The sequence below is a fragment of the Bombina bombina genome, chromosome 3, assembly GCF_027579735.1.
Source record: "Bombina bombina isolate aBomBom1 chromosome 3, aBomBom1.pri, whole genome shotgun sequence".
Lineage (NCBI taxonomy): Eukaryota > Metazoa > Chordata > Amphibia > Anura > Bombinatoridae > Bombina > Bombina bombina.
This window is the reverse complement of record NC_069501.1, coordinates 518549688-518577371: the sequence shown is the minus strand read 5'-3', so window position 1 is coordinate 518577371 and position 27684 is coordinate 518549688. Positions and strand designations below refer to the sequence as shown.

At 38.1% G+C, this 27684-nt stretch overlaps 1 protein-coding gene across 1 annotated transcript in view; it reads left to right on the top strand.

Moving 5' to 3' along the window:
- Positions 1-5991: 5991 nt before the first annotated feature.
- Positions 5992-27684, top strand: part of HEATR6 (HEAT repeat containing 6) — a 188030-nt gene continuing 166337 nt past the window's right edge. The window contains exons 1-2 of the mRNA XM_053706936.1: positions 5992-6259; positions 21802-21909. Coding sequence (XP_053562911.1) covers positions 6002-6259; positions 21802-21909 — 366 coding nt within the window. The 5' untranslated portion in view covers positions 5992-6001. The remainder of the gene's footprint in view (positions 6260-21801; positions 21910-27684) is intronic.

The following is a 27684-nucleotide window of genomic DNA, read 5'->3' as shown; positions in this document are numbered from 1 at the left end:
AACACGTCATATACTTGTTGACATGTAAAGGTTGTGATAAACAATATGTAGGCCGTACTAAACGTGTCCTAAGAGACAGAGCTCTTCAACATCTTAGAGACATTAGTAAACCATAGTAACACCCCCATAGCTAAACATTTTAGATATGAACATCAATCATATGATATGTTTTTACAAATACAAGGTATTGATCATATTCCAAAGCCCAGGAAGGGGGGGGTGACAGGGAGAGGTTGTTGGATCAAAAAGAGGTACTGTGGATCTTTAAACTTCAATCTAAACACCCAGATGGTTTAAATTCCATTATGGATGTGAATTTGTTTTATTGAAGTAAATTTTTCATGTTTTTGGTTTTCATTAGAGGTTGCAGGGAAAGATAGGAATAAGAAATAACAATGGAGAAAAAATGTTTACGAATTTAATTTATTTTGTTAAAAGTATTCCCAATATAATGCTGCAATGTATCTTCCCCCTTTTCTCTCTTTTTTCCCCTGAGATTGTTGATTCTCTTGGATATGTACATATGTAAAGAAATTGATTATGATAATTACAATATATATATATATATATATTAAGTCCATATATAATGGCTGTTTTCTATACAGCCATTAGTCATATAAAGTTGTACCTTTAAATGTAATTGAATCAGGTGTCTCATTAGAGACCCTTGGCTTTAAATAGTGGACTTGTTGGAGTCTGTGTGTATGCCAGTGAACAAGGGATAGGCCCGAAACATGTTTGGCACTCTTTTTCACCAGACCACAGAATTTTTCTAAATGATTTTATGTTTTTTTTTTTTGTATTTTTAACGTGGTTTAAAATAAATGCTATTTTGTATTACTTTATATACAGGGCTTTCTTGGGGGGGGGGGGAGGTGCAGGTACTCTTTGATAAGAATGGGCATTCAAATGCCTCGTTAGCAAATAAATGTGGAAAAAGGCGGCTGCTCGCGGCATTTGGTCTTTTTGGAGCTGGTCATTTTCTTGTAAGAGTGCAGCACACTATAGATGCTGAATAACCGTCCAAATGCCCATGCCTACTTATTGATGTATAATACATCATTATATTGTGCTAATAGTATCTACAATGTATGTTTACATACATTACAAAGTGTACTTACATTTGAGGAAAACAATTCCCTTGTCAGCTCTCCCCCTCTCATTTACACAGCCCCCACCTTAACCACTTACCCGAACTCCCTCACTCAGCCCCCTACTTACCCTCTCAGCTCCCCTCACTCTCGTACCCACACAGCCTCTTCCTCATGCTCTTAGCTCCCCTATTCCTCACAAACAACCCCTTTCTCACCCTCTCAGCCCCCTCTCCATTATTCACAATTTCTCCTCACCCACAATCACAAACAGCTTATCCTTTCCCTCTCAGCCCCCTCTCACATGCATAGCCCTTCTTCCTTGTCTTCTCTAAGCTCCCCTCACTCTCTTACACACAAAGCCCCTTCCTCACCCTCATAGCTCCCCTATTCCTCACACACAGCCCCCCTCCTCACCCTCTCAGACCCCCCTCTCCCTCATTCACAATTGCTCCTCATTATCAATCACAAACAGCTTATCCTTTCCCTCACATCTCCCCTCTCCCTTACACACTGCCCCCTCCTTCCACTCTTAACCTCTCTCTCCCTCACACAACCCCTTCTCCCTCTCTCACCCTCATGCACCAGCCCTCCTCACAATCTCAGCTTCCCTCACTGACAAACAGCCACTCCTTTCCCATGTAGCCTCCCTCTTTTCACACAACTCCCTTCTCACCCTCTCCGTCCTCTCTTCTGTCGTACAGCGCCCTTTTCACCCTCACAGATACTCCCTCACACACAGACCCTTCCTCACCTTCTTAGCCCATTTTCCTTCACAGACCTCCTCCTTACTCTAGCAGGCACCATCTACCACACACAGCCTCATCCTCAACCTTTTTAGCACCACTCTCCCTCACACACAGCCCCATTCTCTTAGCACCTTTTATCTCACAGATCAGATTCCTTAACCTTTCAGCATTTACCTCACCCATTCAGCTCACCTCTTCTTCACAAAGGCATTCCTCAACCTCTTAGCCCCCACCTCAGCTATCCACTCCCTCATAAACATCCCCTTCCTTCTCTCAATCACAAATAGCTTCTTCTTAACTTCTTAGCCCCCTCTCCCTCACATGCAGCCTCCTTCTTATTATTTTGGCCTCCTTCTCCCTCACATGGGGCTTCTCACCCTCTCAACCCCCTTTCCCTCATGCTCACGCTCCCTTTCTCCCAAACACCTTTTCCTTACACACTCAGCATCCTTCTCCTTCACACAGCTACAATCTTATCCACACAGCCTCTCTTAAACCCCTTTATCCACCTTTCCTCTCAGCATCCCACTCCCTCATGCAAAGTCCCCTCTTTTAGCCTCCCTCCCTGACGCATAACTACCCTCACCCTCCCTCCCACACAGCCCCCACTTAACCCTCACAGTCTCCTCTTCATCCATTCAGCTTTCCTCACAAAAAGCCCCCTCCTCACCCTTTAGCCTCCCTCCCACACCCTCTTAGCACTTCTCTACCTACCTTACTCATGCCTTCCCTCAGCCCTTCTCACCCTTTCCCTTACACAGCCTTCTCCTCATCCTCTTAGCCAAATTCTTTCTCACACAACCCCCTTCTCAGCATCTCTCTCCCTCACAAAGCTCCCCCTAACCCTCTCAGCCCTCCCCTCCCTCACACCCATCCACTTTCTTAACCTCTCTCCCTCACATACAGCTCCCCCTTACCCTCTAAGCCCTCCTTTCCCTCACAAAAAAAAAATCCTTAACCTTTTAAGGGCTCCTTCCTTTTAAACACAGAGCTCCCTCCCAATCCTCACTAAACCTTCTCAACCTTAGCACACACTCAGACAAACGTTGGCTCATGTTAGCTGTCAAGAGCCTCCTGTATCAAACACAGCCGATACTCACATCAGCCACGGCTCCCATCATGGGCCACTCCTGTACTGGTCTACTCCCGCTTCCATCCAGGGCCCCTCCTACTCTCATTTAGGGTCAGCTCCTCTCATGGGCCCTCACACTTCCACCCTCCTGTCTATTTGCCCTCTAACTTCCATCCTGGGTTGCTCAGGTTCTGGGTCCCTGTCACTCCACTTCTGGACCCTCCCGCTCCTCTCCTGGGGTCTCTGGGTTCTTCCCACATAGTAGTGGGTCTGATCGCACCTGCTGGGCTCCACTGAGTGACAGTGCTCCTGTGCTTGGTTGCACCATGGAAGTTCTGCCACTGGGAAGGAAAGATAGGAAGAAAAGATAGGGAGGGGAAGTAGCAAGAACTACTTTAGAACATTAGGACCCATGTGAACTATTAAGGAGCATATACTCCAGTATCTATAAAGATAATGAGCAAACATAGGTATGGTAGCTAGACAATGAGTAGTCTCTCTACTGTATTGTGAGGTTAACCTACTCCAATGCAGTGAATCATCTCCATGCTCTGAAGGTAGCACAATACCTGATAATACCAGTGGTAATGTCCTTAGTAGCAGATATTTATGATAAACTAGCATACTCAGGGTGATTAACTAGAGGAGGCGTAAACAAGTAAGACAAGTCACAAAACTACAAACTGACAAACCACTCGCTTAATAGAAGTGACTTCCTCAGAGATGACTCAATAGGGAAACCTTAAATAATACATTTAAACAGGAATATTTGTTTATAGTCTAAATATGGACAGCAAGATAAAATTGGCACCTGGGCGTTATAAATAGTTGTCTCATATTTAGAGGCAGGCATGTCATAGGTTATCATCCTTTGTTGGGAAGGTGAATCATAATAACAGATCTTAAACCAGTTAGCACTGCAGTAAGTTCAGATAAGTAATAGCAATGGAACCAAGTGTCCAGGTACCCTTTTTAAGTAAGTTAACACCATTGATTTTAATCAATATCTAGCTTAGCAAGTCCTGCAAGTGTATTCAAGCTTCCAACCTTGAAATAGGAAGTCAGTTGTACGAGGCAGGAGTGAAGCTTGTGAGTTTTAAGCAACTGTCTTAGTAGAAGCCTCCTATTCAAGATAGCCGATAAGTGACTGCATTGGCTTTTAGTTGTAGGTACCGGAGCGGCATTCGCTACTCATGGGCGGGAAATCCCTCTGTAGACTGGGCCACTCTGACTGCTGAGGTATTTCACTATTAAAACCTATCGAGGGGTCTTTGAGGCTAGATTTTTGGTTGCAATGCGAGGGAAGACTGGGTTTACCACAGAGGTCCCTTCTGTCTCCTGGGTGGACAGCAAGCCCAAAATGGATCTCTGTTTTCCCACACACTTAGTCTGCTCCTCTCCAGGTCCACCACTCTGCAGTCATCTGGTGCAAACAAACCAAGGTTTGTCAGGTGCCTGGTTATGTGTCCCGAGTAAGTTTCAGGAAGTGAGCATGGGGAAGTGTGCCATTATTTATGCTGAACTGTATACCTACTTACACGAAGCACCCCAGGAGCTGCTATTGGTCTAAGTGAGTGCACTGATTCTGGATACTACTTATATCTGTATATACAATATATTTCTATAGCTGTATATATATATATATATATATATATATTATTTTACAAAAAAAAATCAGATCTATATAGAAATATATACAGTATTTTAAAACAGAATTAACATTTTCTTCCATGTGAAAAACAAAGGAATTTAAAGTATTCCTAACGCACCTTCGGCTATAACGCGGTTGATCTAGCGCAGTGTCGGGTTAGCGGAAGAGTGATAACTAAAGGTTTTTGCTGAGCCCCTTTGAAGTCTATTGGGAGAGGGATTAGCATGGTCACTATATAAGAAGTCCTAAAGTTAGTGTGCCTGAGTCTTTTGCTCTTTTGTGTTTTTTTAATATACATGTGGAGAACAAAGCTTCTGTGAGTATGAAAGGGACAGGAAACCCCAACATTTTATTTCATGATTTGGATAGAACATACAATTTTAAACAACTTTCCAATTTACTTCTATTATCAAATTTGCTTAATTTTCTTGTTATCCTTTGCTGAAGGAACAGCATTGCAATACTGGCAGCAAGCTAAACACAACTAGTTAGCCAATCACAAGAGACACATTTGTGCAGGCACCAATCAGCAGCTCCCACAGTGTAGGATATGTGCGTATTCTTTTTCAATAAGGGATACCAAGAGAATGAGGCACTATCTGAACCATGCAAGTTAAATTTTTACTTTCTTATCTCTTTAAGACCTAACTTTTGGCATGCTCTGCAGCAGGTCATCAGCAGTTGCAGGGAAGAGAGATTGTCAGTAGGTAACAAAGCAAAGGAAGACATACTAGAGTCCAATTCCAAGCAGGGTCTGACCAGGTGTCTGTATGCTGTGATGCCTGGAATATATAGAGAACACAATATAGGGATTTGAACATGACTACGCTTGAGACATAAATGTTTTTTGTCAAAATAGTATCTTGTCTGATGCTCTTTCAGCCATTATATTTTTGCAGAAAGACTCTACTAGTAAACACATTGTGTGTGTGTGTGTGGGGGTTAAAAACAAAGCATTGAAAGATAATTTTTACATTATACTGTCCCTTTAACAAAAATCATGATAAAAACATTCTTATTATATGGCAACTTATTTTTTTTTGTAAAGATATGTTTAGCAGAGTTTGTTTAATGGGTTGCTTCGTCTAATATTTAATTAACATTTAAATCATGTGGGTGTAGAACATAGACTTGGATCTGATGTGGTCATTGCTGTCTGGAGTTTCAGAGCATTTAGGTTTCTCCCCTAAACCGGGTAGACAGACAGTATTTCTGTCTAACTCTAATTTGCAGCCATATAGATAATCATTTTCAAAATTTTCTCATATTTCTACAAAATTACAAAGAAAGAATCTTCTAATGAAGTATAACACTACACCACGTACACGTATGACACAGGTATCCCAGCTTCACGCCGGTGATGACGTATTCACTCTTCCTGTCAACCCTCCGCGGAAGTGACAGTTAGTTGCCATAGTAACTCTTAGCGCTCAGGAAGATGGCTGCTCAGGGAGTGGATTGTGCAGCAGGGATACAGCATGGCAGTGCTTGTGTCTTTCTGCAGCCATCGGTGGTTACAGGGGGCCCAGAATTGTATAAGCCGCAAGATACAGATATTGGTTTTCATCGGTATTATACTAAATTATGTAGCCTTCGGCCCTCAGACTCTGAGAGCTTCCGTACAGAAATAAACCTCCTCTTGGACCAGCTTATCTCGCAGGACTACGTACCTGGAGCCGCTGAAGTGCGGGAGGAGGTAAATAGATAATAAATATCATGTGTTCAACACATTAGGGTTAAATGGACAGTGTAGTATAAAGATATTTATCACTTAATGTGTGTCCAATGACTTTTTATACCAGCTGCAGAGTATAAAATATATGATAAATTGCTTCTTTAGTTTTATTTTTGTATGAAAATGGTTTTGTCCTTTGAACCCATAACCTATTAAAATGGGTTGAGCTTACAGGGAAAACAGAAATCGTTATTTTGTCACTTTCTGTACACACACATACTTTATATTGTCTCTGTATAGACAATATAAAGAGGTATGCGTGTGTACAGAAAGTGACAAAATAACGATTTCTGTTTTCCCTGTAAGCTCAACCCATTTTAATAGGTTATGGGTTCAAAGGACAAAATCATTTTGATATACAAAAATAAAACTAAAGAAGCAATTTATCATATATTTTATACTCTGCAGCTGGTATAAATAGTCATTGGAAGACCCCCAATACTTAGAGCAATTTAAAATTAAAATGTTATTACTTACCTCTCCTAACCCCCTTTGGAAATTTACTTTTTTGCTGGCTATGTTTTGACCGTGCACTACTGTGTATTTAACCCCTGCAAACTGGTTAAACACACACTCAAATTTCTGCTGATCCAATCAGCAGCGCTAGTTACACATCTGAGTTGATTGGATCAGCAGTGGGTTCCACTCGAAATTAGCAATGCTCTACAGGTCTACACTTCCCCTAGCAATGAAAGAAGTGTCTCTAATACTTTCTTTGGTGGAATCCAACTCTTCTAATCACTGCGATACATATACCAGGTGTAGACAATTGGGAAGCGAATTATCTCAGCCGGTGTTCTGGTAAGAGGGCGAACTTTGTAAAAGAGTGAACCATGTCATTTCCTGTGACGTTTCATCAGCTGTTTCAAACATTTTGGAGCTAATGCGCATGCGTGCCAGCGTCATCACATACCTGGCCGCATACGTCACTGCTAAAATATTAAGTGATGTGAAATTCAGGAACCCTTTATAGAGCGCATGCGTGTGATTTTGTATCACAAATGGTGCGCTTATGGAAAGCTGTTTATTCGGCAATATTCTTGGGTATTATATCCCATCAGTAACTAGCTTGTGGACTCTTGCCACCTATATGAAAGAAAACATAATTTATGTAAGAACTTACCTGATAAATTAATTTATTTCATGGTGTCGAGAGTCCACGAGACCCACCCATTTTTTGGGGGTTATGATTTTTTTTTTTGTATAAAGCACATTATTTATCCTGTTCCTCTTTTATATGCTTTTACTCCTTATACACCTCACTAACTTGGCTATACGTTAAACTGAGGTATGAGTGAGGTGGGAGGTGTATTTATAGGCATTTGAGGTTTGGGAAACTTTGCCCCCTCCTGGTAGGAATGTATATCCCATCAGTAACTAGCGCGTGAACTCTCGCCACCATGAAAGAAATTAATTTATCAGGTAAGTTCTTACATAAATTATGTTTTTTTTAAAATACTCATAAAACAGAGGCACTTTCATTCATTAAACTTTACATTTAAATACCTACCTTTTACCTTATGACAGCAGACCGGCGATTTTCCTCCCACAGCTCCTGCTGCACAGCAATGACAAATCCGGCTTCCTCCAATAATTGCGTGCACCACAAGGCGTCCAACCCGTGAGGCCACGCAATGATTGGAGGAAGCCGGCTTCGTCATCGATATGATAAGTACAGCATGAGAAGCGTGTGGAGGTTCGCCTGTCTGCTGTCATAAGGAAAAAACATAATTTATGTAAGAACTTACCTGATAAATTCATTTCTTTCATATTGGCAAGAGTCCATGAGCTAGTGACGTATGGGATATAGAATCCTACCAGGAGGGGCAAAGTTTCCTAAACCTCAAAATGCCTATAAATACACCCCTCACCACACCCATAATTTAGTTTAACGAATAGCCAAGTAGTGGGGTGATAAAGAAAGGAGTAAAAAGCATCAATAAAGACATAAATCATAACCACCATAAAAAAGGGTGGGCCTCATGGACTCTTGCCAATATGAAAGAAATGAATTTATCAGGTAAGTTCTTACATAAATTATGTTTTCTTTCATGTAATTGGCAAGAGTCCATGAGCTAGTGACGTATGGGATAGCAATACCCAAGATGTGGAACTCCACGCAAGAGTCACTAGAGAGGGAGGGATAAAAATAAAAACAGCCATTTTTCGCTGAAAAATTAATCCTCAACCCATAATATAAGTTTATTCTCATGAATGAAAAGAAAAAACTTAAAACATAAGCAGAGGAACCAAACTAAAACAGCTGCCTGAAAAACTTTTCTACCAAAAACTGCTTCCGAAGAAGCGAATACATCAAAACGGTAGAATTTAGTAAATATATGCAAAGAAAACCAGGTTGCGGCTTTGCAAATCTGATCAACTAAAGCTTCATTCTTAAAGGGACACTAAAGGCAGAATAAAACTCTTCTTTAATCGATATATTCATATTTAACAATTATATATGTAAAGCACTTACTGTGTCATATTATTACCGTTATTGAGATATGCTTCTGTAAAATTTTATTGTTTTCCAAACCCACTGCTCTCAGTTTCTTTAGCAGACACGAATCAGCTACGATAACCTGAGTTATCAAAATGTCGGTATTCATCTGTAATGCGCATGCGTGATCTTATGAAATCGTCATATGATATGTCACTCTCCTTCTATACATCAAGTGCAGTCTCAAAGGTACATTCTGCGCATTCGCGCAGGTTACTGAAATGCAGTGCGCATGCGCACAGTGACGAAATGGGCATATAATGTTATGCGTGTAAATATATCGTGATTGGACATAGTTACCGCAATGCAGTGCGCATGCGCACAGTGACGAAATGGGATTATAATGATATGCGTGAAAATATATTGTGATTGGACATTCGTTTGGGTAGTGAAAGGCCCATAATAGGGGGTTTGGCTTCGGTGACATCAGAATCGCAATATAAAATATAATTTTATTAGTGTTGGAGACTTCGTTTTCGTGTATAAGTAGGTAAGTGCTGAAATAGTAACTTTGGTGCTACGAATCTGATTATCTAATACCGCTTAAAAAAGTAAACTTTTGGAATCCTTTAAAAGCCCACAAAGGGGAGACTGATTTAATAGAATGAGCTGTAATTCTCTGAGGCGGGGCTTAACCCGACCCCAAATAAGCTGAATGAATCAAAAAGCTTTAACCACGAAGCCAAGGAAACGGCAGAAGCCTTCTGACCTTTCCTAGAACCAGAAAAGATAACAAATAGACTAGAAGTCTTCCTGAAATATTTAGTAGCTTCAACATAATATTTCAAACTCTTACCACATCCAAAGAATGTAAGGATTTCTCCAAAGAATTCTTAGGATTAGGACACAAGGATAGGACAACAATTTCACTATTAATGTTGTTAGAATTCACAAACTTAGGTAAGAATTTAAATGAAGTCCGCAAAACTACCTAATCCTGATGAAAAATCAGAAAAGGAGATTCACAAGACAGAGCAGAAACTCTTCTAGCATAAGAGATGGCCAAAAGGAACAACACTTTCCAAGAAAGTAGTTTAATGTCCAAAGAATGCATAGGCTCAAATGAAGGCGCCTGTAAAGCCTTCAAAACCAAATTAAGACTCCAAGGAGGAGAGAATGAATTAATGACAGGTTTGAAACAAACCAAAGCCTGAACAAAGAGTGAATATCGGGAAGCTTAATGGGTTTATAATCCCTTTAAGTAATCTTTCTGTGAAATAAGACAGAAAGAGCAGAGATTTGTCCCTTCAAGGAACTTGCAGACAAAACCTTATCCAAACCATCCTGAAGAAACTGCAGAATTCTAGGAATTCTAAAAGAATGTCAAACGAATTTATGAGAACACCATGAATATAAGTCTTCCAAATTCGATAATAAATTTTCCTAGAAACAGATTTATGAGCCTGTAACATAGTATTAATCACTGAGTCGGAGAAACCTCTATGACTAAGCACTAGGCGTTCAATTTCCATTCCTTCAAATTTAATGATTTGAAATCCTGATGGAAGAGGCCAAGATTGGCAACTGGACATCCGAACAAGATCCGCATACCAAAACCTGTGAGGCCATGCTGGAGCTACCAGCAATACAAATGACTGTTCCATGATGATTTTGGATATCGCCCTTGGAAGGACTAGAGGCGGAAAAATATAAGCAGGCTGGCAACACCAAGGAAGTGTCAATGCATCCACTGCTCCCGCCTGAAGGACCTTGGACCTCGACAGGTACCTGGGAAGTTTCTTGTTTAGATGAGAAAACACATCTGGATGGAGAGACACTCCCCCGGATGTAAAGTCTGACGACTGAGATAATCCGCTTCCCAATTGTCTACACCTGGGACATGTACCACCGAAATTAGACAAAAGCTGGATTCCGCCCAAGAAAGTATTCAAGATACTTCCTTCATAGCTAGGGGACTGAGTCCCACCCTGATGATTGACATATGCCACAGCTGTGATATTGTCTGTCTGTGAACAAATGAACGGTTCTCTCTTAACAGAGGCCAAGCCTGAAGAACCCTGAAAATTGCACGGAGTTCCAAAATATTGATTGATAATCACGCCTCTTGAGATTTCCAAACCCCTTGTGCTGTTGGAGATCCCCAAACAGCTCCCCAACCTGAAAAGACTTGCATCTGTTGTGATCACAGTCCAGGTTTTACGAACCAAAGAGGCCCCTAGAACTATACAATGGTGATCTAACCACCAAGTCAGAGATAATCAAACATTGGGATTTAAGTATATTAATTGTGATATCTTTGTATAATCCCAGCACCATTGATTCAGAAATACAAAGCTGGAGAGGTCTCACATGAAAATGAGCAAAGGGAAGTACATCCGATGCTGCAGTCATGAAACCTAAAACTTCCATGCATATGGCTACTGAAAGGAATAATAGAGACTGAAGGTTCCGACAAGCTGAAACCAATTTAAATTGTCTCTTGTCTGTTAAAGACAGAGTCATGGATACTGAATCTATCTGGAAACCTAAAAAGGTGACCCTTGTCTGAGGAATCAAGGAACTTTTTGGTAAATTGATCCTCCAACCATGTCTATGAAGAAACAACAGTAGTTAATATTCAAGTGAAATTCTGCAGAACTTAAAGACTGAGCAAGTACCAAGATATCGTCCAAATAAGGAAACACCACAACACCCCAATCTCTGATAACAGAGAGTAGGACACAGAGAACCTTGAAAAGATTCCTAGAGATGTCGCTAGGCCAAAATGGAAGACCAACAATTGGTAATGCTTGTCTAAAAAAGAGAATCTCAGAAACTGAAAGCAATCTGGATGAATCAAAATATGAGGATATACATCCTGTAAGTCTATTGTGGGCATATAATGCCCTTGCTGAACAAAAGGCACAATAGACCTTATAAACACCATTTTGAAAATTGTTACTCATACATATCGATTCAAATTTTTTTAGAACCAAAACTGGTCTGAATGAATTTTCTTTCTTTGGGACAATGAATAGATTTGAATAAAACCCCAGACCCTGTTCCTGAAACGGAACTGGCATGATTACCCCAGATAACTCCAGGGCTGAAACACACTTCAGGAAAGCCTGAGCCTTAACTGGGTTTGCTGGAATGCGTGAGAGAAAAAAACTTCCCACAAGTGGTCTTACCCCACTTCTGTACCCCTGAGAGACAATCTCTGAATCCAATGATTTTGGACCAAATTGATCCAAACATCTTAGAAAAATCTTAATCTGCCCCCTATCAGCTGAGCGGGAATAAGAACCGCATCTTTATGCGGATTTGGGGGCTGGCTTTAATCTTTTAAATGGCTTGGATTTATTCCAATTTGAATAAGGCTTCCAATTGGAAACAGATTCCTTGGGGAAGAATTAGATTTCTGTTCCTTATTAAAGAACGAAAATGGTTAGAAGCTTTAAATTTACCATTAGATCTTAATCTTGAGGCAAAAAAACTCCCCCCCCCCAGTAACAGTTGAAATTATTGAATCCAACTGTTGAACCAAATAATTTATTATCTTGGAAGGAAAGAAAAAGCACTCTCGACTTAGAAGTCATATCAGCATTCCAAGATTTAAGCCACAAAGCTCTTCTAGCTAAAATAGCTAAAGGCCTAGGTTTAACATCAATTTTGATAATATCAAAAAATGGCATCACAAATAAAATTATTAGCATGTTGAATCAAGTTAACAATGCTAGACAAATCATGATCTGATACTTGTTGCGTTAAAGTTTCCAACCAAAAGATTGAAGCAGCTGCAACAACAGCCAAAGATTGCAGGCCTAAGAAAAAGACCTGAAAATAAATAAACTTTCCTTAGATAAGATACAAGTTTCCTATCTAAAGGATCTTAAAAGAAATACTATCTTCCATAGGAATAGTAGTACGTTTAGCAAGAGTAGAGAGAGCCCCAACTTTGGGGATTTTTTCCCAAAACTCCAATCTAACTGCTGGCAAAGGATGCAATTTTTAAAACCTTAAAGAAGGAATAAAAGAAGTACAAAGCCTATTCCATTCCTTAGAAATCATATCAGAAATAGCATTAGGAACTGGAAAAACCACAGGAGGTTTTATAAACAGAATTTAAACGTTTACTAGTTTTAATATCAAGAAGACTAGTCTCCTCAATATCCAATATAATCAAAACTTCTTTAACAAAGAACGAATGTACTCCATTTTAAATAAATAAGTAGATTTGTCAGTGTCAATATATGAGGAAAGATCTTCTGAATCAGATAGATCCTCATCAGAGGAGGATAATTCAGTATGTTGTCGGTCATTTGAAATTTCATCAACTTTATGAGAAGTTTTAAAAGACCTTTACATTTATTAGAAGGCGGGATGGCAGACAAAGCCTTCTGAATAGAAACGGCAAAAAATGGTTATAATTTCACAGGTATATCTTGTACATTAGATGTTAAAAGAACAGCAGCAGGCAATGTACTATTACTGATGGACATATTCTCTGCATGTAAAAGTTTATCATGATAACTTATTACAAACCACAGCTGGAGATATAATCTCCACAAAATTACAACAAATGTACTTAGCTTTGGTAGAACTGTTATCAGCCAGCAGGATTCCAGCACTGAAACAGGATCATATTGAGACATCTTGCAAATGTAAGAGAAAAAACAACATATAAAGCAAAATGATCAATTTCCTTGTATGGCAGTTTCATGAATGGGGGAAAAAATGCAAACAGCATAGCCCTCTGATAGAGAAAAAAAGGAAAGAGGCATATAGGAATGGGGTTTAAAATAATGAAAATATTTGGCACCAAGTATAACGCACAAACAAACAGAGATTTTTTTTTTGGCGCTAACAACATCCGGAAATGATACACTCGCATCATTAAAGACGCAACTTTATGAAAGGGCTCAGTGTCAACAAAGACGCCGGAAAAGACGAATTTGCGTCTTTGAACGTAACTTTGCGCCAAAAATGACGCAATATAGTTTGGCATTTTGCGCCCTCGCAAGCCTATTTCTGCCCACGAATTTAAAAAGACAGTCAATTGAAAAAAGACTATACCCCAGGTAAGAAATAAGTTTTCCTAAAAAATGCATTTCCCAAATATGAAACTGACAGTTTACAAAGGGAAATATACTGAAACCTGAATCATGGCAAATATAAGTACAATACATATATTTAGAACTTATATAAATACATAAAGTGCCAAACCTTAGCTGAGAGTGTCTTAAGTAATGAAAGCATACATACCAAAAGACACCCATCCACATATAGCAGATAGCCAAACCAGTACTAAAACAGTTCTTTAGTAGAGTATATCGTCAATCTGAAAAGGGAGGTAGGAGATGAATCTCTACGACCGATAACAGAGAACCTATGAAATTGATCTCCCGTGAGGAAAACCATTGCATTCAATAGGTGATACTCCCTTCACATCCCTCTGACATTCACTGTACTCTGAGAGGAATCGGGCTTCAGCATGCTGAGAAGTGCATATCAATGTAGAAATCTAGCACAAACTTACTTCACCGCCTCCATAGGAGACAAAGTTTGTAAAACTGAATTGTGGGTGTGGTGAGGGGTGTATTTATAGGCATTTTGAGGTTTGGGAAACTTTGCCCCTCCTGGTAGGATTGTATATCCCATATGTCACTAGCTCATGGACTCTTGCCAATTACATGAAAGAAAGGTAAGTATTAAAAAAACCCAAAAAAAAACATGCTTAAATGAAAAGTTTAATGAATGAAAGTGCCCCTGTTTTTGTGAGTATTTTTAAAAACCGAGCACTTTCTAATTAAACTTTACATTCCCTTTAAAATTGTGACCCCTTGTTTTGGCATCATTTTTTGGGGAAAATGCTTTCAGCTTCCACTTTATTAAGTCACTTCATATATTTAAAGGTTTCTATCATGTCACCTCTTTTCCTTCTCTCCTCTAAACTATACATGTTTAGGACATAGAGTATTTCTTTGTGTATTTTATATTTTAGACCATGTACCATTTTAGGTACAAAAAAGAGAGAGAAGTTTGACAGTACCCAGCACTCACAAAACACTATATAGTAACAGTATGCATTGAAAACCGGATTGTGTCCAGAACTGGTTATTAAAACGTAACTTTTACTAATGATAGGATAAAATAATAAAGGTTGGTAAATAGTACCAAATGTGTAACATAAATATGTGAGACATACATTTAAAACTTAGATTAAGAAACAGATCAGGACTGTGTGTGTGAGACTTCAAAAACAGAATTACTTCTCTGGGTAATAGTTCAAATACACCGTAACCCTCAGGGCTCAGAGAATACACGGATTGCTCTAAAGCTAATCTAAAAAGGGGATTGACCCCAACAACATTACCTAATCTGAGCAATACTGGTACCTAGAGCAGGAGAGGAAACGGTTTATAAATGACTGATTAAGGAAGGCAATTGCCACATCAATATAAGCTTAGAAAAGTCCCAGGTAAACACAAATTAGCAAGTCTCATGCACACAGACAAGGCCTGATGTACATTTCGCCGCTAGCGCGGCTTTCTCAGAGGCTAACCAGAGTCAGGGCCCCAACCCAGTATTTGTATCGTCATTGACCAATAGAAATTGGTTCTAAGCACACACCTCTAGATGCAGCCTATCACAAGAGGCTTAATGTAATTGGTTAAAGATTCATCACATGATCGTATCAAGCAGGTGTCAGGATAGTAACATGTTGAAACAATTTTGTGATATAAGGTATTAGATATTTGCTACATTGTTTCAAAATCAAGAATAGGTGTCAGGAGCATTGAAAGATGACAGCAACCGTTCCATCCCAACATGATTTACTTAACTCGATTGTAATTTTCAATCATGCAGGTCTAGCTTAATCAGAATTGTCACTCCCACCTGGTCAAAGATTAATTCTATCCCCCAATTGGATTCGAAAGTGTCTTACAATACAAAAATCTGTGTTTATTACCAATAACAGATTTTCATTCACACCTTTCAACACACATATAATGAGATTCATCCTTCCTATGTCACACATAGGAGAATCCTCAATTGATGCATAAATCCTCTCCATGTATGTTGATAGAAAATTTGATTATGTTTTTCCAAAAACGATCATAAGAGAATGATGTTAACATCCTTCCTATATCACACGAAGGTGAATACTCTATTGATGTAGAAAAATAAATAAATAAAACCTCTCCATGTATATTGATAGAAAATGTAAATTTATTTAAGCTGTAATTGCGTTTTTCAAAAAACGATCATGAGAGAATGATGTCAAAAATCATTCACAAATTGACTTAAATAAGACACACTCTTCTTATCTGTCAGAGCAAAGAGTAATGTTAACACGAATAAGTATATTGACTCTATTGAGACGGAGTCTTCTTGTGTGTCCCTAGTAGATTAAGTGCATAAAATAGCTTGATATTAAAAATCTATATGTAAGATTTATGAATAATATCACGTAATGCGTATCACATTTCGAATAGCGAATCAAAAAAGGGGGGGGACATTGTTTGCAATATTTCAGCCAATATTATCACTATAGTGCAGATCCTGCCCATTAGTGGATTAACCAAATTTAATTGCGTTTTTCAACAAATGATAATAAAAGAATAATGTCAACACTAATCCACCAATTGACTTAAATTGAACATACTATTCTTATTTATAAAAGCAAAGAGTATTGTTTCTTATGCCTCTCTATGTATATTGATAGAAAGTTTAAATTTTGCGTTTTTCAAAAAACGATCATTAGAGAATGTCAAAACTCATTCACAAATTGACTTAAATCAGACACACTCTTCATATCTGTCAGAGCAAAGAGTAATGTTAACACGAATAAGTATACTGTATTGACTCTATTTTAACAAAATCTTATTGTGTGTCCCTAGTAGATTAAGTGCATAAAATAGCTTGATATAAAAAATCTGTATGTAAGATTTATGAATAATTTCACGTAATGCGTATCACATTTCAAATAGCAAACCAAAAAAGGGGGGACATTGTTTGCAATGTTTCAGCCAATATTATCACTATAGTGCAAATCCTGCCCATTAGTGGATTAACCAAATTTAATTGCGTTTTTCAACAAACGATAATAAGAGAATAATGTCAACACTAATCCACCAATTGACTTAAATTGAACACACTATTCTTATTTATAAAAGCAAAGAGTATTGTTATGCAATCATAAGATGAAATATGCTAAAGTGTATCTCTTATTACAGTGGTTATAGTTTTAATTTATTTTGTACTGTAATTTCCCAAACGTCATCTGCTACAAGTATAGGACTATCATTCGTGCCAGTATGGTAGTTTATCCCTATATGGGTTGTTACAATAGTGTTATTGTTCCTTCTGTCATGGATTATTGATCTATATGCACATAAAAAGTCACCTATTGTTCATTTACAGGAATGCCGCAAATCCATCCTGTTCGTTAATCCCATTGGGTGTAAGGGTATTAAGCCAAAAAATCCAGTGGCATTCAGATTGGAGCAGCATTTGTTCTATATCTCCTCCTCTTATGCCTGGTTTTATAACCTGTAATGCAGAAACTTTTAGTCGTGGTCTAGGACCATGTTTCTTTAAGTAATGTCTTGCTACCGGAGTAAGTGTTTTATTTTTACCTATATCAGTAATGCAATTTTTAATGCTATTGATATGTTCACCTATTCTGGTGCGTAGTTCTCTGGTCGTAATACCCACATATCTCAAACCACATTCACACAGTAAACAGTAGACCACATTTTTGGTCCTACAATTAGCGAAACCAAGCATCCGTTTGGTTCCAGCACGTGTAGAAAATTCTCTTTCATCATGTATATATTCGCAGAAGCTACATGAGCCACAAGCATAAGTTCCACTTAATCTTTTGGTACTTGGTTTTTTCCTAATATAATGACTCTGTACCAGTTTGTTCCCTATTGTTGGTGCTCTGCGCCAGCTGGTGTTAATTCTTTGGCCTATACATTTAGCCAAAACTGGATCTGATTTCAAGATGTTAACATGTTTATTAAGTATCTCATGAATGTGCTGATGTTCTGAGTTGTAGGTTGTAACAAATCTTACAGTATCATCAAGTTTTGTGTTTTTCTTTTTAGGTATGAGTAAGGAGTCTCTTGAGGTTCTTTTGGCACGTTGGATTTTTCTTGTGTAACCTCTCTCCTTCAGACGCAATTTGAGCAATTTGAGCTCTTTCGCTCTTTTCATGAAAACAGCATCATCTGTACAATTCCTCCTGATTCTGAGGAATTCCCCAGTAGGAATTGCTCTTTTAGTTTGTGTAGTATGACAGCTGTCATACTGTAGCAAATAATTTGTTGCTGTCTTTTTTCTAAATAGATCAGTTTTCAGCATATTTCTCTCATCTTTATAGATCATGACATCCAAGAATTCAACTTCGGACTCACTTGTATTATAGGTCAATCTTAAATTTAGATCATTAGTATTTAAAATTGATATGAATTCTTTGAATTTATTTATGCTGCCTGTCCAGATGATAAACAAATCATCTATATAGCGACTCCACATGCTTATGTACTGTGTGTACTGTGACATATCCTCTCCAAAAACTATTTCACGCTCCCACCACCCCAAATAGATGTTCGCATATGTGGGGGCACAGCTAGAACCCATAGCGGTCCCCTGTGTCTGTAAGTAAAATCTATAGTTGAATACAAAGTAATTGTGTTTGAGGACAAAGTGTAATAATTTTATTATAAAATCATTACGTTCTTTTTTGTCATTAGCTTGCATGTCCAAGAAATATTTGACTGCATCACAGCCTTTGTCGTGTTTGATAGATGTATAGAGTGACTCGACATCACAGGTTATTAATAGAGTTTCTGTGTCAACTGTTATGTCATTTATTTTCCCAAGTATGTCCATTGTGTCCCTGGTATAGGAAGGGAGGGAAGTCACTATATCTCGTAAATATAGGTCAAGAAATCTACTCGCTTGTTCACATAGACTCCCTATACTCGAGACTATAGGTCTGCCTGGTGGTTTTGTTCTATTTTTGTGAACCTTAGGTAAGAGATATAGTGTTGCAATTTTCGGATTCTTTACATCTAAGAAGCAATATTCCTTTTGACTGATAGTGCCGTTCATTTTGGCTTCTGTTATTAAGCTCTTATAATTTGTCAGGAATTGAATTGTAGGGTTTGAGAATACCAATTTATAACATTTCTTATCACTAAGTTGTTTGTTAGCCTCCTGTATATACTCCTCCTTGTCCCAGATAACTACATTCCCCCCTTTGTCTGACGCCTTAATCACCACATCCTCCCATGTTTTAATTTCTAGGAGTGCTTCATTTTCTGCCTTCGTCAGATTGATAGTTTTCTTGTCATCACTAATTCTCAAAAAGTCTGTCATGACCATATTTAGGAATACCTGTAAAGGTGCTATTTTGTTAATACTTGGCATGAATTTAGATTTTATTCTAAGTTTCTTATCCAAAGTAAAGCCTGTTATATAGGAAGGATGTTAACATCATTCTCTTATGATCATTTTTTGAAAAACGCAATCAAATTTTCTATCAACATACATGGAGAGGATTTATGCATCAATTGAGGATTCTCCTATGTGTGACATAGGAAGGATGAATCTCATTATATGTGTGTTGAAAGGTGTGAATGAAAATCTGTAATTGGTAATAAACGCAGATTTTTGTATTGTAAGACACTTTCGAATCCAATTGGGGGATAGAATTAATCTTTGACCAGGTGGGAGTGACAATTCTGATTAAGCTAGACCTGCATGATTGAAAATTACAATCGAGTTTAGTAAATCATGTTGGGATGGAACGGTTGCTGTCATCTTTCAATGCTCCTGACACCTATTCTTGATTTTGAAACAATGTAGCAAATATCTAATACCTTATATCACAAAATTGTTTCAACATGTTACTATCCTGACACCTGCTTGATACGATCATGTGATGAATCTTTAACCAATTACATTAAGCCTCTTGTGATAGGCTGCATCTAGAGGTGTGTGCTTAGAACCAATTTCTATTGGTCAATGACGATACAAATACCGGGTTGGGGCCCTGACTCTGGTTAGCCTCTGAGAAAGCCGTGCTAGCGGCGAAATGTACATCAGGCCTTGTCTGTGTGCATGAGACTTGCTAATTTGTGTTTACCTGGACTTTTCTAAGCTTATATTGATGTGGCAATTGCCTTCCTTAATCAGTCATTTATAAACCGTTTCCTCTCCTGCTCTAGGTACCAGTATTGCTCAGATTAGGTAATGTTGTTGGGGTCAATCCCCTTTTTAGATTAGCTTTAGAGCAATCCGTGTATTCTCTGAGCCCTGAGGGTTACGGTGTATTTGAACTATTACCCAGGGAAGTAATTCTGTTTTTGAAGTCTCACACACACAGTCCTGATCTGTTTCTTAATCTAGGTTTTAAATGTATGTCTCACATATTTATGGTATACATTTGGTACTATTTACCAACCTTTATTATTTTATCCTATCATTAGTAAAAGTTACGTTTTAATAACCAGTTCTGGACACAATCCGGTTTTCAATGCATACTGTTACTATATAGTGTTTTGTGAGTGCTGGGTACTGTCAAACTTCTCTCTCTTTTTTGTACCTATATATCTATCAGACAGTCAGCACCCCCCTTCTCCTACACTTCACCAGTGATACTAACTGGTATATAATGAATACTGAATAGATTATATATCTACTATTATTTCAGCATACTATATTATGAAGGGGTTGATATTTGCTTAAACTAACACCATTGCCACTATTTCCATTTACCATTTTAGTAGCCCTCCTTTGGACAGTAATAAAGTGATTGTCCTGCACATGTTAGATGTACGCTCCCATACAAGTCCCAGCACATGCATCCTGATTTGATGCTTTAATTCCCTTTACAACATGGGTTACACATCCCTTTAACAAGAGTGTAACAGCCCTCCAATTATGAAAGTCTTGATTTGTAATATTGGTTTTAGTGCTTTTATGAACAGGTTTTTTGTTTCCACATATAGTAGGGAACATATCAGTGCAAAATTACATGTTCCATTTTTTTAGATCATGTCAGTTTTGCTGTACTCTCATTAGAACTCTATGTTTAATCCCTGAAAAGGGTTTAAACGCACAGGTAAAATCCTTCCTGGGATCCGCAGAGAACTGCTGGTCCCACACAGGAAATAGCCAGTGAGCCAGTCATCAGTGGCAGTTGTGCAGCCCTGCCAATCACTTGCTATGTACATGTTTGCGGCTCTCAATGGGGACTTTACTTATGTCTTTAACCACTTTGTGGGGATTAAATGCCTTGGGTTCAAGTGTGAGTAGTCCAAAAATGTTATGCTCTAACATATTAGTGCATGTCATATTTGTCCTACAGTATCTCTTTAAGTATATGCTATCTGATTAACATATACTCATTACATTACTTGTATTGTGTGCTTTATATAATTAAAGAGATACTAAACCCAAATTTTTTCTTTCATGATTTAGCTAGATCATGCATTTTTAAGCAACTTTCTTATGTACTCCTAATATTTTTCTTCATTCTCTTGCTATCTTTATTTAAAAATCAGGAATGTAAACGTTTAGGAGCCAGACCATTTTAGGTTCAGCACCCTGGATAGCACTTATTGGTGGCTACATTTAGCAAACCAATAAGCAAGGATAAACCAGGTTATGAACCAAAAATGGGCTGGCTCCTAAGCTTTACATTCCTGTTTTTTTTTTTAAAATAAAGATTGCAAGAGAACGGAGAAAAATTGATAATAGGAGTAAATGAGAAAGAGCATGCAATTTTAAGCAGCTATCTGAATCATTAAAGAAAACAATGTGGGTTCAGTGTCCCTTTAAGTATATCCTATCTGATTAACATATATGTATTACATTACTTGTATTGTGTGCCTTATATCATTAAGTATATCCTATCTGATTAACATATATGTATTACATTACTTGTATTGTGTGCCTTATATCATTAAGTATATCCTATCTGATTAACATATATGTATTACATTACTTGTATTGTGTGCCTTATATCATTTTCTTTTTCTTTTAGGAGGTTTGTGCTTTACTTGTTCAAGCATGTCATCTTGTTCATCTCACCCAGGAACATCTTGTTAGCAAAGTGTGTCAGCTTATCCATTATTTGCTCAACAGACTTCAGGTAAATAATTGTAACAGTATTTGTAAAATATTCTATAGGCAAAAAACAAAACAAAACACATTCATCTTAGGTAACTGGGATCATGTGCTCCAAGCCTTGTGTCACGATTAATATATAGCATTGAAGATATATTGTACTAAATTATTTTCTACTTTTCATATAATAGACTGCAACATGTTAAATTATCTTCCAGTAAAATGTGAAGCAACCCTGTTTAAAGGGATATGAAAATGCATTCAATGATTGCACCATTTTCTTATTGCTTGTATTTAACTGTTTTTAAACCCCTCAAAGGGACTTACATTAAACACCACTTGCTGTTATGTAAAAGTTATTTTCCCACACTCCCTAGCAAAGCCAAAGGGGAAATCTAACCCTTGATTTCAGAATGCTGCAAAATTGCAAACTGCCTAAACAAGCTATTTGATTTTGAAGTATTTTGAAAACCTAGCTTACAGGACACATTTGCTTTTTGGCCTCCTTTAGGTAGCGTGGGGCAAGCACAATTCCTTTTTGTGTTTTAAAAAAAAAAAAGTCTTTAAAGGGACACTGAACCCAAATTTTTTATTTTGTGATTCAGATAGAACATGCAATTTTAAGCAACTTTCTAATTTACTCCTGTTATCAAAGTTTCTTCCTTCTCTTGCTATCTTAATTTGAAAAAGAAGGCATCAGCTTTTTTTTTTTTTTTTTTTTTTTTTTTTTTTTTTTTTTTTTTTTTTGGTTCAGTACTCTGGACAGCACTTTTTTTTTATTGGTGGCTGAATTTATCCGCCAATAAGTAAGATGGGCCGGCATCTAAACTTACATTCTTGGATTTTAAATAAAGATACCAAGAGAATGAAGAAAATGATAATAGGAGTAAATTAGAAAGGTGCTTAAAATTTCATGCTCTATCTGAATCACAAAAGAAAAAATTTGGGGTCAGTGTCCCTTTTAAAGTGATGGTAAATCCTAGAGTTTCAAAAACGCTAGGATTTACCATCACTAAAAATAATTAATCCGTTAAAAAAAATATTAATAAAAAATAAATAAAACTGATGAAAATTGTGCCTTTATTTTGTCAAGGCTTCACTGCTTAGCTAAGGGGCTCTGAAGGCCCATGGCACTGCTCATTTTTTCAATGAGGTAACGATTCCATCTCTTAGCCAATTGGCACTATTAATTCAACTGCACTTATCCATCTAGATAGGGTACTAGGTATAGTAAATAAACCTGCTTGTAATTTGTTTGCATTGGAATATGTTTGCTTCTATTGTAGAAAAACAACAAAGCAATGTTAAAGCAATACTAATGATTGCTGTAAGCCATTTTGCTATCAATTACTGATTGGAATCTCCTCTAATTTTGATAACATTTGCAGTCATATATGTATGAACAGTTTTAACCCCTTAAGGACCAGCGCTGTACCCTGTACGATGCTGCTGTCCTGGGCCTCTCTCTGCCCCGATCTCGCCACTTTTAGCGAGTGTGGCAGTGCAGAAATAGACTTGCAGAGAGAGGCACTTTGTGTCCCTCTCTGCCATAGGGTAGCGGTGGTGCAGATAGTTGGTGGTGTGGGAGGGTTAGGAGGGAGGCGGGTGGGTGGCTCCATCGCTGCAGGGGGGTGGGAGGGGAGGGAAAGTGTGGGACCGCTACACTACAGCAAAAATCAATGCTAAGAGGGAGGGGCAAGGAGGGGAATAGAGGGTAGGGGAAATGATCTAGGTGGGGCAGGTGGTGTAAATGAGTGGGGGCAGCTACACTCCTGAAAAAATGTTTTTTTTATTTGATTAAATAAAAAGGAAAAATGATAGGAAACTGGGTACTGGCAGACAGCTGCCAGTACTTAAGCTGGCGGAAATTAGTTAGAGGGGGAAGGATTAGAGAGCTTTTTGGGAGGGATCATGGAGGTGGAAGTTAAGGGTGTAATCATACACTGAAGAAAATAATAATTAAAAAAAAAAAGTGCTAAAACTGCACACTAACAGACTGCCAGTACATAAATGTTATAGCCAAGTATCAGAGTCCACAGCACAAATATGATGAAAAATATATTTTCTTTATTGTAACTTCAACTTGGCACAATATGCATATGACGTTAATCTTGCATAATTGAAACAGAATACTATCCCTCTTATGTACACTCTGTTTCGCGCCATTCAGGAAATCATTACATTTTCTGATCTGTTATTGCCACCTACTGGTAGGAACAAACCATTACAAAGCATATTCAACATTGATAAATTGCATTTTCTACAATAATAAAATACATGTTTCTTTTGCATAATTTTCAATCCAATTTTGATACTTATACTAGAATAAGTTATAATATAATTTAAATTTTATCTATACACTATTGACAAGGATTACTCTTTGACCACTACATTGTATATTAGACCTATTATATTTATTTTTCAAGAAGACAGACCGCTTGGTAAATTGGCCCCATTGTGTTAAGCTCATATCTAGTACATTTCTCTTTGTTTTCTCCAACATTGGTGTGTCCGGTCCACGGCGTCATCCTTACTTGTGGGATATTCTCTTCCCCAACAGGAAATGGCAAAGAGTCCCAGCAAAGCTGGTCACATGATCCCTCCTAGGCTCCGCCCACCCCAGTCATTCTCTTTGCCGTTGCACAGGCAACATCTCCACGGAGATGGTTAAGAGTTTTTTGGTGTTTAAATGTAGTTTTTATTCTTCTATCAAGTGTTTGTTATTTTAAAATAGTGCTGGTATGTACTATTTACTCTGAAACAGAAAAGGATGAAGATTTCTGTTTGTAAGAGGAAGATGATTTTAGCAGACAGTAACTAAAATCGATTGCTGTTTCCACACAGGACTGTTGAGATGAAGTAACTTCAGTTGGGGGAAACAGTTAGCAGACTTTTCTGCTTAAGGTATGACTAGCCATATTTCTAACAAGACCATGTAATGTTGGAAGGCTGTCATTTCCCCTCATGGGGACCGGTAAGCCATTTTCTTAGTTAAATATAAAAGAATAAAGGGCTTAAAAAAAGGGCTTAAAAACTGGTAGACATTTTTATGGGCTAAAACGATTGCTTTATTGGGGCATATTATGCAGATTCTAGCTAATAATTGGCATTATAATCTTGGGGAACGTTTAAAAAACGGCAGGCACTGTGTTGGACACCTTTTTTAGTCTGGGGGCCTTTCTAGTTATAGACTCAGCCTCATTTTCGCGCCATTACTGCGCAATTGTTTTTGGAGAGCAAGGCATGCAGATGCATGTGTGAGGATCTAAGAATCACTGAAAAAGCTTATAGAAGGCGTCATTTGGTATCGTATTCCCCTCTGGGCTTGGTTGGGTCTCAGCAAAGCATATAGCTGGGACTGTATAGGGGTTAAATTTGAAAACGGCTCCGGTTCCGTTAATTTAAGGGTTAAAGCTCTGAAATTTGGTGTGCAATACTTTTAATGCTTTAAGTCTGCTCCAGTGAAGTCGGGTGAGGACAAAAAATGATAATCCAAATGCGACAGACCAATAAGTGTCTTGCAGTGAAAAGTGGTCTAAAATTATATAAGTGAATCCTAGTACTCCGGTAAAAAATGTGTGAAATTTGGGGATTCAAAAGTGAAGATGTTGAAAAAAAGAGAAAAAGAGTGAGGATGTAGAAAAAACTTTTTGGTGTAAAAAGGTAAAACGATATAATTCCACAGATTAAACAGTCAGTAATAGTCTGTGTGCAAAATTTACAAAACACCAATCCGTTGAAAAAAAGTCATAAAATACAAAAAATACAAAATATAATAAATCCAAGTGTAAGTCAGAGTAGGAGACTTGGGGTGCTGGCTCCTTAGTGCAGCGTGAAGCGAAATTGAGACAACGGTCTCAACAAGTGTGGGGAAAAAACTTCAGAGTGTATGAGAGGAAATCGTCAATCAAAAACCTGTGGAAAAAGCAAATAACAACAATGTGCAGAAAATCAAAAACAATCAACTAAGATTGAAATTAAACTCACCAGTACTGGTCTACGTGTTTCGGCCCTATATAGGCCTTTATCAAGACTGGTTGTACATGTATACTGGCGATCTTTTATAGCGTTCACGCTATGAGGACCCGGATGTAGGAAATTACTCATCACTTCCGGTTTTTTGTCGTGTTACGATATCTAAATGGAATACTTTCCAAAGTGTGTTCTTTTTTCTACCTTTAAGATCCTTTCCTACCATGTTGTCTAAATATTGTAAAGACCCGTTAGTAGGTGGTATATACAGAATATGTACAGATTAGCCTCCGTTCGTGCAGTGACGTCACTTCCGGTCGGCGTGAGACTGCCTTGATATGCAGTGTATTCTAATGTTTTTAGCTGATGATCAGGTGCACTTAGTTGGTGCTTACTACTATTTAGTAAATAACCATTGATTCTAAACAAAAGTTATAATTTTGTGAAATTTTGGTGAATTTTGAACAATTCCTTCATACTTTTTCACATATTCAGTAATAAAGTGTTTTCAGTTTGAAATTTAAAGTGACAGTAACGGTTTTATTTTTAAACATTTTTTGTGCTTTGTTGACAAGTTTAAGCCTGTTTAACATGTCTGTACCATCAGATAAGCTATGTTCTATATGTATGAAAGCCAATGTGTCTCCCCATTTAAATTTATGTGATAATTGTGCCATAGTGTCCAAACAAAGTAAGGACAGTAATGCCACAGATAATGATATTGCCCAAGATGATTCCTCAAATGAGGGGAGTAAACATGATACTACATCATCCCCTACTGTGTCTACACCAGTTATGCCCACACAGGAGGCCCCTAGTACATCTAGTGCGCCAATACTTATTACCATGCAACAATTAACGGCTGTAATGGATAACTCCATAGCAAATCTTTTATCCAAAATGCCTACTTATCAGAGAAAGCGCGATTGCTCTGTTTTAAACACTGAAGAGCAAGAGGACGCTGATGATAACTGTTCTGACATACCCTCACACCAATCTCAAGGGGCCATGAGGGAGGTTTTGTCTGATGGAGAAATCTCAGATTCAGGAAAAATTTCTCATCAAGCTGAACCTGATGTTGTGACATTTAAATTAGAACATCTCCGCGCACTGCTTAAGGAGGTGTTATCTACTCTGGATGATTGTGACAATTTGGTCATTCCAGAGAAATTATGTAAGATGGACAAGTTCCTAGAGGTTCCGGTGCCCCCCGACGCTTTTCCTATACCCAAGCGGGTGGCGGACATAGTAAATAAAGAGTGGGAAAGGCCCGGCATACCTTTTGTTCCCCCCCCTATATTTAAGAAATTATTTCCTATAGTCGACCCCAGAAAGGACTTATGGCAGACAGTCCCCAAGGTCGAGGGGGCGGTTTCTACTCTAAACAAACGCACTACTATTCCTATCGAAGATAGTTGTGCTTTCAAAGATCCTATGGATAAGAAATTAGAGGGTTTGCTTAAAAAGATTTTTGTACAGCAAGGTTACCTTCTACAACCAATTTCATGCATTGTTCCTGTCACTACGGCAGCGTGTTTCTGGTTCGAGGAACTAGAAAAGTCGCTCAGTAAAGAATCTTCGTATGAGGAGGTTATGGACAGAGTTCAAGCACTTAAATTGGCTAACTCTTTTGTTTTAGATGCCGCTTTGCAATTAGCTAGATTAGCGGCGAAAAATTCAGGGTTTGCTATCGTGGCGCGCAGAGCGCTTTGGCTAAAGTCTTGGTCAGCGGATGTGTCTTCCAAGACAAAATTGCTTAACATTCCTTTCAAAGGTAAAACATTATTTGGACCTGATTTGAAAGAGATTATTTCAGACATCACTGGGG